The sequence below is a fragment of the Oncorhynchus nerka genome, linkage group LG1 (assembly GCF_034236695.1).
Source record: "Oncorhynchus nerka isolate Pitt River linkage group LG1, Oner_Uvic_2.0, whole genome shotgun sequence".
NCBI lineage: Eukaryota > Metazoa > Chordata > Actinopteri > Salmoniformes > Salmonidae > Oncorhynchus > Oncorhynchus nerka.
Window position 1 is genome coordinate 2,608,651 of NC_088396.1, and position 13,701 is coordinate 2,622,351.

A 13,701-nucleotide genomic window follows, 5' to 3' on the forward strand; every position below is an offset into this window, starting at 1 on the left:
TGTAACTCTCTGCTATCAGAGCTACTTGTTCCAATTCCAAACACCAAGACACCAAGCTCCTTGAGAGCAGAAGAGGGTTTATCTACATTGTCATAGGACCTTCCCCATTTAGCAGTATCAGAATCTGTGGAACACTTTCAAGGCGCCTACTTCCAGAGGAGGCAGTAAAGACGTAGTCCCTGACATACTGGAGAGCTGCTCCAGTGTTGAGGGGTCTCCCTCCTTTGTGCTTCAGCCCTCTTACGGTGTCAACAACCTCTTCTTTTCTTGTGTAAGTGTTCAGATAGAAGTGGACCTCTGGTTCTCTGCTATACTGTACCACAGAGACTCGATCTCTGTTCTCCCCTACAGTGAGTTTCTCCACTACTCTTTGAACAAAGTCACGCATTTCTGGGAAGCCATTCCTAGTGCCATCAGAACCATCCAGCAAGAATAATACATCCTTTCTGGCGACGCTTAGGTCCACTAAGAGTATCAGAAACAAAACAGAAAACGTATGTCAACATTGCTTCATCAAACCTGAAATATGTGTTTGTTGCTTTAGTTTTCCAAGATAATGCATCCGGTCTTACCTATGACTGTTGGGGAAATGGGTGTTGCGCCAACGTGTACAGTAATGAGTGAGGAGAAAACTTATCCTGGACGCTGGGGAGATCAGAGAATTCAGAAACAGACTGGGAATAACTGGGGTCAGAGGCAATCCTTTGAACCTCTTTGCTAGAATTTCTGTTTCCAATGCCAAAGATCAAGACCCCACTCTCTTTGAGGGCAGAAACTGGTATATCAACATTATCATTGGACCTCCCGCCACTCAGCAGTATCAGCATCTGAGGGACACCATCTTGGCTTCTGCTTCCTGAGGAGGCAGTAAAGACGTTGTCCCTTACATACTGGAGGGCTGCCCCAGTGTTGAGGGGTCTACCTCCTCTGTGCCTCAGACCTCTGACGATGTCAAGAATGTCGCCCTTCGTGGTGTATGTGTTCAGATAGAAATTAACTTCTTGATCTCTACCGTACTGGACCACAGAAACGCGGTCTTTGTCTCCTCCCACATTGAGTTTCTCTACTACTCTCTGAACAAAATCACGCATTGCTGGGAATCCATTCCTTGTGCCATCAGAACCATCCAGAAGGAATACCACATCCTTTCTGGCGGTGTCATGATCAACTGAGAAAATAAATAGATTATGTCAATCATAACTGATCAAATGTGGTGTTTTTGGCCAAATTATATAGTAGTTTCTAAGACTCTGCGGCCATTTTGCTAACACATCCTGACTCTTAATTCACAGTGATAACACATACCTAAAACTGTTGGTGATTCTGGAGTAACATCAATAACCACTGCCTCCACCGAGGACAGAAGTTGCTGCTGGATGCTCGGAAGGTCAGTAAAGTCTGAGACAGACAGAGCGTAACTGGGATCATGTGATATCCTCTGCAATTCTCTGCTATCAGAGCTCCTTGTTCCAATTCCAAAGACCAAAACCCCAAGCTCCTTCAGAGCAGAGGCTGGCGTGTCAACATTGTCAACGGACCTTCCACCACTCAACAGAATCAGTAGCTGTGGAACGCCTTCCAAGCGTCTGCTTCCGGAGGAGGCAGTAAAGACATTGTCCCTCACGTACTGGAGAGCTGCTCCAGTGTTGAGAGGTCTCCCGCCTTTGTGTCTCAGACCTCTTACAGTGTTGAGAATCTCTCCCTTTGTTGTGTATGTGTTCAGATAGAATTGGGCGGCTGGATCTCTACTGTACTGGACCACCGCAACGCGATCTTTGTTCTCATCCACACTGAGTGTCTCCACCACTCTTTGAACAAAGTCACGCATGGCTGGGAATCCACTCCTAGTGCCATCAGATCCATCCAGCAAGAACACAACATCCCTCCTGGGAGCCTGACTCTCAACTAGGGAATGTGAAGGTTCAGATAAAGAGTCATATTACATGTGGCATAGGTAAGGAAAACAGGACAAAGCTGCTTCTGTCACATGAAAGTCATCCCTTTCACTGATCACAAACAACTATTCAAAGAAAGTGACCATTTGTGCATTGCCCTGAGTTATATCATAGGGAACATTGGTACAGAGGTATGAAAAGAAACCACATGAAAGGCCTCAGGGGAATCTACACAAGTGTTCTAAGCTATCAACTACTCTATCCTAATGTAAAAGAGGAAATGGAACAGATCAAAACCATATTTTTCTTACCTAGTATTGTTGGTATTAGTGTTGGTGTCATGGTTGTGTCCTGTATAATGGCAGTGTTCATGGCAGAAAGAAGCTGCTGTTGGATGTTGCGAAGGTCAGTAAATTCAGACACGGAGAGAGCATAACTGGGGTCATAGGATATCTTCTGTAACTCTCTGCTATCAGAGCTACTTGTTCCAATTCCAAACACCAAGACACCAAGCTCCTTGAGAGCAGAAGAGGGTTTATCTACATTGTCATAGGACCTTCCCCCATTTAGCAGTATCAGAATCTGTGGAACACTTTCAAGGCGCCTACTTCCAGAGGAGTCAGTAAAGACGTAGTCCCTGACATACTGGAGAGCTGCTCCAGTGTTGAGGGGTCTCCCTCCTTTGTGCTTCAGCCCTCTTACGGTGTCAACAACCTCTTCTTTTCTTGTGTAAGTGTTCAGATAGAAGTGGACCTCTGGTTCTCTGCTATACTGTACCACAGAGACTCGATCTCTGTTCTCCCCTACAGTGAGTTTCTCCACTACTCTTTGAACAAAGTCACGCATTTCTGGGAAGCCATTCCTAGTGCCATCAGAACCATCCAGCAAGAATAATACATCCTTTCTGGCGACGCTTAGGTCCACTAAGAGTATCAGAAACAAAACAGAAAACGTATGTCAACATTGCTTCATCAAACCTGAAATATGTGTTTGTTGCTTTAGTTTTCCAAGATAATGCATCCGGTCTTACCTATGACTGTTGGGGAAATGGATGTTGCGCCAACGTGTACAGTAATGAGTGAGGAAAAACTTATCCTGGACGCTGGGGAGATCAGAGAATTCAGAAACAGACTGGGAATAACTGGGGTCAGAGGCAATCCTTTGAACCTCTTTGCTAGAATTTCTGTTTCCAATGCCAAAGATCAAGACCCCACTCTCTTTGAGGGCAGAAACTGGTATATCAACATTATCATTGGACCTCCCGCCACTCAGCAGTATCAGCATCTGAGGACACCATCTTGGCTTCTGCTTCCTGAGGAGGCAGTAAAGACGTTGTCCCTTACATACTGGAGGGCTGCCCCAGTGTTGAGGGGTCTACCTCCTCTGTGCCTCAGACCTCTGACGATGTCAAGAATGTCGCCCTTCGTGGTGTATGTGTTCAGATAGAAATTAACTTCTTGATCTCTACCGTACTGGACCACAGAAACGCGGTCTTTGTCTCCTCCCACATTGAGTTTCTCTACTACTCTCTGAACAAAATCACGCATTGCTGGGAATCCATTCCTTGTGCCATCAGAACCATCCAGAAGGAATACCACATCCTTTCTGGCGGTGTCATGATCAACTGAGAAAATAAATAGATTATGTCAATCATAACTGATCAAATGTGGTGTTTTTGGCCAAATTATATAGTAGTTTCTAAGACTCTGCGGCCATTTTGCTAACACATCCTGACTCTTAATTCACAGTGATAACACATACCTAAAACTGTTGGTGATTCTGGAGTAACATCAATAACCACTGCCTCCACCGAGGACAGAAGTTGCTGCTGGATGCTCGGAAGGTCAGTAAAGTCTGAGACAGACAGAGCGTAACTGGGATCATGTGATATCCTCTGCAATTCTCTGCTATCAGAGCTCCTTGTTCCAATTCCAAAGACCAAAACCCCAAGCTCCTTCAGAGCAGAGGCTGGCGTGTCAACATTGTCAACGGACCTTCCACCACTCAACAGAATCAGTAGCTGTGGAACGCCTTCCAAGCGTCTGCTTCCGGAGGAGGCAGTAAAGACATTGTCCCTCACGTACTGGAGAGCTGCTCCAGTGTTGAGAGGTCTCCCGCCTTTGTGTCTCAGACCTCTTACAGTGTTGAGAATCTCTCCCTTTGTTGTGTATGTGTTCAGATAGAATTGGGCGGCTGGATCTCTACTGTACTGGACCACCGCAACGCGATCTTTGTTCTCATCCACACTGAGTGTCTCCACCACTCTTTGAACAAAGTCACGCATGGCTGGGAATCCACTCCTAGTGCCATCAGATCCATCCAGCAAGAACACAACATCCCTCCTGGGAGCCTGACTCTCAACTAGGGAATGTGAAGGTTCAGATAAAGAGTCATATTACATGTGGCATAGGTAAGGGAAAACAGGACAAAGCTGCTTCTGTCACATGAAAGTCATCCCGTTCACTTATCACAAACAACTATTCAAAGAAAGTGACCATTTGTGCATTGCCCTGAGTTATATCATAGGGAACATTGGTACAGAGGTATGAAAAGAAACCACATGAAAGGCCTCAGGGGAATCTACACAAGTGTTCTAAGCTATCAACTACTCTATCCTAATGTAAAAGAGGAAATGGAACATATCAAAACCATATTTTTCTTACCTAGTATTGTTGGTATTAGTGTTGGTGTCATGGTTGTGTCCTGTATAATGGCAGTGTTCATGGCAGAAAGAAGCTGCTGTTGGATGTTGCGAAGGTCAGTAAATTCAGACACGGAGAGAGCATAACTGGGGTCATAGGATATCTTCTGTAACTCTCTGCTATCAGAGCTACTTGTTCCAATTCCAAACACCAAGACACCAAGCTCCTTGAGAGCAGAAGCGGGTTTATCTACATTGTCATAGGACCTTCCCCATTTAGCAGTATCAGAATCTGTGGAACACTTTCAAGGCGCCTACTTCCAGAGGAGGCAGTAAAGACGTAGTCCCTGACATACTGGAGAGCTGCTCCAGTGTTGAGGGGTCTCCTCCTTTGTGCTTCAGCCCTCTTACGGTGTCAACAACCTCTTCTTTTCTTGTGTAAGTGTTCAGATAGAAGTGGACCTCTGGTTCTCTGCTATACTGTACCACAGAGACTCGATCTCTGTTCTCCCCTACAGTGAGTTTCTCCACTACTCTTTGAACAAAGTCACGCATTTCTGGGAAGCCATTCCTAGTGCCATCAGAACCATCCAGCAAGAATAATACATCCTTTCTGGCGACGCTTAGGTCCACTAAGAGTATCAGAAACAAAACAGAAAACGTATGTCAACATTGCTTCATCAAACCTGAAATATGTGTTTGTTGCTTTAGTTTTCCAAGATAATGCATCCGGTCTTACCTATGACTGTTGGGGAAATGGGTGTTGCGCCAACGTGTACAGTAATGAGTGAGGAGAAAACTTATCCTGGACGCTGGGGAGATCAGAGAATTCAGAAACAGACTGGGAATAACTGGGGTCAGAGGCAATCCTTTGAACCTCTTTGCTAGAATTTCTGTTTCCAATGCCAAAGATCAAGACCCCACTCTCTTTGAGGGCAGAAACTGGTATATCAACATTATCATTGGACCTCCCGCCACTCAGCAGTATCAGCATCTGAGGGACACCATCTTGGCTTCTGCTTCCTGAGGAGGCAGTAAAGACGTTGTCCCTTACATACTGGAGGGCTGCCCCAGTGTTGAGGGGTCTACCTCCTCTGTGCCTCAGACCTCTGACGATGTCAAGAATGTCGCCCTTCGTGGTGTATGTGTTCAGATAGAAATTAACTTCTTGATCTCTACCGTACTGGACCACAGAAACGCGGTCTTTGTCTCCTCCCACATTGAGTTTCTCTACTACTCTCTGAACAAAATCACGCATTGCTGGGAATCCATTCCTTGTGCCATCAGAACCATCCAGAAGGAATACCACATCCTTTCTGGCGGTGTCATGATCAACTGAGAAAATAAATAGATTATGTCAATCATAACTGATCGAATGTGGTGTTTTTGGCCAAATTATATAGTAGTTTCTAAGACTCTGCGGCCATTTTGCTAACACATCCTGACTCTTAATTCACAGTGATAACACATACCTAAAACTGTTGGTGATTCTGGAGTAACATCAATAACCACTGCCTCCACCGAGGACAGAAGTTGCTGCTGGATGCTCGGAAGGTCAGTAAAGTCTGAGACAGACAGAGCGTAACTGGGATCATGTGATATCCTCTGCAATTCTCTGCTATCAGAGCTCCTTGTTCCAATTCCAAAGACCAAAACCCCAAGCTCCTTCAGAGCAGAGGCTGGCGTGTCAACATTGTCAACGGACCTTCCACCACTCAACAGAATCAGTAGCTGTGGAACGCCTTCCAAGCGTCTGCTTCCGGAGGAGGCAGTAAAGACATTGTCCCTCACGTACTGGAGAGCTGCTCCAGTGTTGAGAGGTCTCCCGCCTTTGTGTCTCAGACCTCTTACAGTGTTGAGAATCTCTCCCTTTGTTGTGTATGTGTTCAGATAGAATTGGGCGGCTGGATCTCTACTGTACTGGACCACCGCAACGCGATCTTTGTTCTCATCCACACTGAGTGTCTCCACCACTCTTTGAACAAAGTCACGCATGGCTGGGAATCCACTCCTAGTGCCATCAGATCCATCCAGCAAGAACACAACATCCCTCCTGGGAGCCTGACTCTCAACTAGGGAATGTGAAGGTTCAGATAAAGAGTCATATTACATGTGGCATAGGTAAGGGAAAACAGGACAAAGCTGCTTCTGTCACATGAAAGTCATCCCTTTCACTTATCACAAACAACTATTCAAAGAAAGTGACCATTTGTGCATTGCCCTGAGTTATATCATAGGGAACATTGGTACAGAGGTATGAAAAGAAACCACATGAAAGGCCTCAGGGGAATCTACACAAGTGTTCTAAGCTATCAACTACTCTATCCTAATGTAAAAGAGGAAATGGAACATATCAAAACCATATTTTTCTTACCTAGTATTGTTGGTATTAGTGTTGGTGTCATGGTTGTGTCCTGTATAATGGCAGTGTTCATGGCAGAAAGAAGCTGCTGTTGGATGTTGCGAAGGTCAGTAAATTCAGACACGGAGAGAGCATAACTGGGGTCATAGGATATCTTCTGTAACTCTCTGCTATCAGAGCTACTTGTTCCAATTCCAAACACCAAGACACCAAGCTCCTTGAGAGCAGAAGCGGGTTTATCTACATTGTCATAGGACCTTCCCCCATTTAGCAGTATCAGAATCTGTGGAACACTTTCAAGGCGCCTACTTCCAGAGGAGGCAGTAAAGACGTAGTCCCTGACATACTGGAGAGCTGCTCCAGTGTTGAGGGTCTCCCTCCTTTGTGCTTCAGCCCTCTTACGGTGTCAACAACCTCTTCTTTTCTTGTGTAAGTGTTCAGATAGAAGTGGACCTCTGGTTCTCTGCTATACTGTACCACAGAGACTCGATCTCTGTTCTCCCCTACAGTGAGTTTCTCCACTACTCTTTGAACAAAGTCACGCATTTCTGGGAAGCCATTCCTAGTGCCATCAGAACCATCCAGCAAGAATACTACATCCTTTCTGGCGACGCTTAGGTCCACTAAGAGTATCAGAAACAAAACAGAAAACGTATGTCAACATTGCTTCATCAAACCTGAAATATGTGTTTGTTGCTTTAGTTTTCCAAGATAATGCATCCGGTCTTACCTATGACTGTTGGGGAAATGGATGTTGCGCCAACGTGTACAGTAATGAGTGAGGAGAAAAACTTATCCTGGACGCTGGGGAGATCAGAGAATTCAGAAACAGACTGGGAATAACTGGGGTGAGAGGCAATCCTTTGAACCTCTTTGCTAGAATTTCTGTTTCCAATGCCAAAGATCAAGACCCCACTCTCTTTGAGGGCAGAAACTGGTATATCAACATTATCATTGGACCTCCCGCCACTCAGCAGTATCAGCATCTGAGGGACACCATCTTGGCTTCTGCTTCCTGAGGAGGCAGTAAAGACGTTGTCCCTTACATACTGGAGGGCTGCCCCAGTGTTGAGGGGTCTACCTCCTCTGTGCCTCAGACCTCTGACGATGTCAAGAATGTCGCCCTTCGTGGTGTATGTGTTCAGATAGAAATTAACTTCTTGATCTCTACCGTACTGGACCACAGAAACGCGGTCTTTGTCTCCTCCCACATTGAGTTTCTCTACTACTCTCTGAACAAAATCACGCATTGCTGGGAATCCATTCCTTGTGCCATCAGAACCATCCAGAAGGAATACCACATCCTTTCTGGCGGTGTCATGATCAACTGAGAAAATAAATAGATTATGTCAATCATAACTGATCAAATGTGGTGTTTTTGGCCAAATTATATAGTAGTTTCTAAGACTCTGCGGCCATTTTGCTAACACATCCTGACTCTTAATTCACAGTGATAACACATACCTAAAACTGTTGGTGATTCTGGAGTAACATCAATAACCACTGCCTCCACCGAGGACAGAAGTTGCTGCTGGATGCTCGGAAGGTCAGTAAAGTCTGAGACAGACAGAGCGTAACTGGGATCATGTGATATCCTCTGCAATTCTCTGCTATCAGAGCTCCTTGTTCCAATTCCAAAGACCAAAACCCCAAGCTCCTTCAGAGCAGAGGCTGGCGTGTCAACATTGTCAACGGACCTTCCACCACTCAACAGAATCAGTAGCTGTGAACGCCTTCCAAGCGTCTGCTTCCGGAGGAGGCAGTAAAGACATTGTCCCTCACGTACTGGAGAGCTGCTCCAGTGTTGAGAGGTCTCCCGCCTTTGTGTCTCAGACCTCTTACAGTGTTGAGAATCTCTCCCTTTGTTGTGTATGTGTTCAGATAGAATTGGGCGGCTGGATCTCTACTGTACTGGACCACCGCAACGCGATCTTTGTTCTCATCCACACTGAGTGTCTCCACCACTCTTTGAACAAAGTCACGCATGGCTGGGAATCCACTCCTAGTGCCATCAGATCCATCCAGCAAGAACACAACATCCCTCCTGGGAGCCTGACTCTCAACTAGGGAATGTGAAGGTTCAGATAAAGAGTCATATTACATGTGGCATAGGTAAGGGAAAACAGGACAAAGCTGCTTCTGTCACATGAAAGTCATCCCTTTCACTTATCACAAACAACTATTCAAAGAAAGTGACCATTTGTGCATTGCCCTGAGTTATATCATAGGGAACATTGGTACAGAGGTATGAAAAGAAACCACATGAAAGGCCTCAGGGGAATCTACACAAGTGTTCTAAGCTATCAACTACTCTATCCTAATGTAAAAGAGGAAATGGAACAGATCAAAACCATATTTTTCTTACCTAGTATTGTTGGTATTAGTGTTGGTGTCATGGTTGCGTCCTGTATAATGGCAGTGTTCATGGCAGAAAGAAGCTGCTGTTGGATGTTGCGAAGGTCAGTAAATTCAGACACGGAGAGAGCATAACTGGGGTCATAGGATATCTTCTGTAACTCTCTGCTATCAGAGCTACTTGTTCCAATTCCAAACACAAAGACACCAAGCTCCTTGAGAGCCGAAGCGGGTTTATCTACATTGTCATAGGACCTTCCCCCATTTAGCAGTATCAGAATCTGTGGAACACTTTCAAGGCGCCTACTTCCAGAGGAGGCAGTAAAGACGTAGTCCCTGACATACTGGAGAGCTGCTCCAGTGTTGAGGGGTCTCCCTCCTTTGTGCTTCAGCCCTCTTACGGTGTCAACAACCTCTTCTTTTCTTGTGTAAGTGTTCAGATAGAAGTGGACCTCTGGTTCTCTGCTATACTGTACCACAGAGACTCGAGCTCTGTTCTCCCCTACAGTGAGTTTCTCCACTACTCTTTGAACAAAGTCACGCATTTCTGGGAAGCCATTCCTAGTGCCATCAGAACCATCCAGCAAGAATACTACATCCTTTCTGGCGACGCTTAGGTCCACTAAGAGTATCAGAAACAAAACAGAAAACGTATGTCAACATTGCTTCATCAAACCTGAAATATGTGTTTGTTGCTTTAGTTTTCCAAGATAATGCATCCGGTCTTACCTATGACTGTTGGGGAAATGGGTGTTGCGCCAACGTGTACAGTAATGAGTGAGGAGAAAAACTTATCCTGGACGCTGGGGAGATCAGAGAATTCAGAAACAGACTGGGAATAACTGGGGTCAGAGGCAATCCTTTGAACCTCTTTGCTAGAATTTCTGTTTCCAATGCCAAAGATCAAGACCCCACTCTCTTTGAGGGCAGAAACTGGTATATCAACATTATCATTGGACCTCCCGCCACTCAGCAGTATCAGCATCTGAGGGACACCATCTTGGCTTCTGCTTCCTGAGGAGGCAGTAAAGACGTTGTCCCTTACATACTGGAGGGCTGCCCCAGTGTTGAGGGGTCTACCTCCTCTGTGCCTCAGACCTCTGACGATGTCAAGAATGTCGCCCTTCGTGGTGTATGTGTTCAGATAGAAATTAACTTCTTGATCTCTACCGTACTGGACCACAGAAACGCGTCTTTGTCTCCTCCCACATTGAGTTTCTCTACTACTCTCTGAACAAAATCACGCATTGCTGGGAATCCATTCCTTGTGCCATCAGACCCATCCAGAAGGAATACCACATCCTTTCTGGCGGTGTCATGATCAACTGAGAAAATAAATAGATTATGTCAATCATAACTGATCAAATGTGGTGTTTTTGGCCAAATTATATAGTAGTTTCTAAGACTCTGCGGCCATTTTGCTAACACATCCTGACTCTTAATTCACAGTGATAACACATACCTAAAACTGTTGGTGATTCTGGAGTAACATCAATAACCACTGCCTCCACCGAGGACAGAAGTTGCTGCTGGATGCTCGGAAGGTCAGTAAAGTCTGAGACAGACAGAGCGTAACTGGGATCATGTGATATCCTCTGCAATTCTCTGCTATCAGAGCTCCTTGTTCCAATTCCAAAGACCAAAACCCCAAGCTCCTTCAGAGCAGAGGCTGGCGTGTCAACATTGTCAACGGACCTTCCACCACTCAACAGAATCAGTAGCTGTGGAACGCCTTCCAAGCGTCTGCTTCCGGAGGAGGCAGTAAAGACATTGTCCCTCACGTACTGGAGAGCTGCTCCAGTGTTGAGAGGTCTCCCGCCTTGTGTCTCAGACCTCTTACAGTGTTGAGAATCTCTCCCTTTGTTGTGTATGTGTTCAGATAGAATTGGCGGCTGGATCTCTACTGTACTGGACCACCGCAACGCGATCTTTGTTCTCATCCACACTGAGTGTCTCCACCACTCTTTGAACAAAGTCACGCATGGCTGGGAATCCACTCCTAGTGCCATCAGATCCATCCAGCAAGAACACAACATCCCTCCTGGGAGCCTGACTCTCAACTAGGGAATGTGAAGGTTCAGATAAAGAGTCATATTACATGTGGCATAGGTAAGGGAAAACAGGACAAAGCTGCTTCTGTCACATGAAAGTCATCCCGTTCACTTATCACAAACAACTATTCAAAGAAAGTGACCATTTGTGCATTGCCCTGAGTTATATCATAGGGAACATTGGTACAGAGGTATGAAAAGAAACCACATGAAAGGCCTCAGGGGAATCTACACAAGTGTTCTAAGCTATCAACTACTCTATCCTAATGTAAAAGAGGAAATGGAACATATCAAAACCATATTTTTCTTACCTAGTATTGTTGGTATTAGTGTTGGTGTCATGGTTGTGTCCTGTATAATGGCAGTGTTCATGGCAGAAAGAAGCTGCTGTTGGATGTTGCGGAGGTCAGTAAATTCAGACACGGAGAGAGCATAACTGGGGTCATAGGATATCTTCTGTAATTCTCTGCTGTCAGAGCTCCTTGTTCCAATTACAAAAACTAACACCCCGAGCTCCTTGAGAGCAGAGGCTGGCGCATCCACATTGTCTCTTGACCGTCCACTACTGAGGAGAATTAGCATTTGTTTCACACCGTCCAATTGTCTACTCCCAGAGGATCTTGTGAATACATTTTCTTTCACAAACTTAAGAGCTGCTCCAGTATTAAGGGGTCTTCCCCCCTTGTGTGAGAGTCCCCTCACAGAATTCAACATGTCATTCTTTCTCAGAAATGAATTCAAATAAAAGTTTGCCACTGCACCGTCACTAAACTGAACCACAGCCACTCTGTCATTCTTTTGTTCCACATTGAGATTTTCAATGATTTTGTGGAGGAACTCCTGAATAGCCGGGAATCCTGTTCTGGTGTTATCTGATCCATCCAGAAGAAACACGATATCTCTCCTACTTCCATCACTTTCCACTGTCCAATACACAATAAAACAATTAATATATGTAAAAACATATGACCTGTTATGTCAATAAACTATCTGGTTCTTTATTAATAATTCTAGTCGGAAATCAACATTTCCAGTATAAAAGTTTAATATTTTCTTACCAACTCTAGGTACCTCCTGTGGTCTTGCTTGAGCAAGATTTGTCTCCAAACTTTGCTGGATGTTTTGAAGGTTTGCAAAATCATGGACTGAATAAGAATAATTTGGAAGAGATGATATTGTTTGCATTTCTTCCAAATCGGTCATCCTTGATCCAATAGCAAATGTTACAACCCCCAAAGTCTTGAGGGCCCTGGAAGGACCTCGAGGAGAATCTCTAGATCTGCCACCAGTCAGAAGCACTAGGATCTGTTCAGCACCTTCATGACGTCGACTTGCAGCATTATTAGTAAAGATATTGTCCTTCACAAACTGGAGGGCCGTGCCAGTATTTAGTGGCCTCCCACCCTTTGGCCTCAGATTTCTGACTGCTGAAAGCACATCATCTCTTGTCTTGTACGCATTCAGGTTAAAGTTCACTGCTGCACTGTTGCTGTACTGCAGAACAGCGACTTGATCTTTTCCCTTGTCGACATCAAACTTTTCCACCACTTTCGCAACAAACTCTCGTATATCTGTAAATCTACTTCTTACATCATCAGATCCATCAAGGAGGAAAACAATGTCTCTTTTCAAACTGGAGCCTTGAACTAGGATGAAAATTGAACTAAATCAGCTAATTGTGCAATGGTACATTATACACATTTCAAGCTACAGTATAAGCTACATATTTTGAAAATGATTGAAAAATAGAACTTCTCTTTTATACACATTTTCAATTCAATTATTTATTATTGTACTCTTTTTCACTCACCTAAGCCCGGTCTTACTGCGTCTTTATGAGAGACAACTGCTGAGAGCAACTGTTGTCTAACAAGAGAAAGGTCCGAAAACTCTCTTAGCAAATATGCGTGATTAGGACTGTATGCAATGCTCTGCAACTCCGCTCCATCTGCGTCTTTGACCCCAACAGTCAAAAGCACTATTCCATCTGCCTTCAGACTCTCAGATGGAACCAGAACATCATCTTGTGATTTTCCCCCACTTATCAGTATCAGTATCTGAGGGATGCCCTCTTGGCGTCTACTTCCTGAGGAGGTATTAAAGACATTGTTTTTAACATAATCAAGAGCTTCCCCAGTGTTGCGGGACCTTCCTCCTTCAAGATTGATATTGGGTACTTCTGCCATGATATCAATCTTCGATGAGTACGTGTTCAATAGGAAATGAGTGGTAGGTTTGTTACTGTACTGGATCATAGCAACTTGTGCTTTGTCTGGCCCGATGTCAAGATGTTCAACAAATTGGCCAAGGAAATCACAGATTGGTTGGACACCTTTTTGCATCTCATCAGATCCATCAAGTAGAAATACAACATCAACCCCATCCACCATCTGGATA

The 13,701-nt window shown here is 44.8% G+C and overlaps 3 protein-coding genes and 1 long non-coding RNA gene across 6 annotated transcripts in view; all 4 read right to left on the reverse strand.

Moving 5' to 3' along the window:
• Window positions 1-13,701, reverse strand: part of LOC115130343 (collagen alpha-3(VI) chain-like) — a 97,036-nt gene that overhangs the window by 41,119 nt on the left and 42,216 nt on the right. The gene's annotated exons all lie outside the window — the stretch shown is intronic.
• LOC135559639 (collagen alpha-3(VI) chain-like) lies at window positions 573-4,783 on the reverse strand. Its single transcript, XM_065013065.1, has 6 exons — window positions 4,559-4,783; window positions 3,657-4,256; window positions 2,926-3,519; window positions 2,207-2,818; window positions 1,306-1,905; window positions 573-1,168 (listed from the first exon to the last, which is right to left on the reverse strand). The coding sequence occupies exons 4-6, from the start codon at window positions 2,739-2,741 to the stop codon at window positions 573-575; spliced, it is 1,731 nt and encodes a 576-aa protein (XP_064869137.1). The 5' UTR covers window positions 2,742-2,818; window positions 2,926-3,519; window positions 3,657-4,256; window positions 4,559-4,783.
• On the reverse strand, window positions 5,276-7,263 carry LOC135572178 (collagen alpha-3(VI) chain-like). The gene is made up of 3 exons (XM_065020767.1): window positions 6,911-7,263; window positions 6,009-6,608; window positions 5,276-5,871 (listed from the first exon to the last, which is right to left on the reverse strand). The coding sequence occupies exons 1-3, from the start codon at window positions 6,969-6,971 to the stop codon at window positions 5,276-5,278; spliced, it is 1,257 nt and encodes a 418-aa protein (XP_064876839.1). The 5' UTR covers window positions 6,972-7,263.
• Window positions 7,274-8,620, reverse strand: LOC135573962 (uncharacterized). The gene is made up of 3 exons (XR_010465043.1): window positions 8,363-8,620; window positions 7,629-8,225; window positions 7,274-7,521 (listed from the first exon to the last, which is right to left on the reverse strand). It is a non-coding gene; the product is annotated as an uncharacterized LOC135573962 (long non-coding RNA).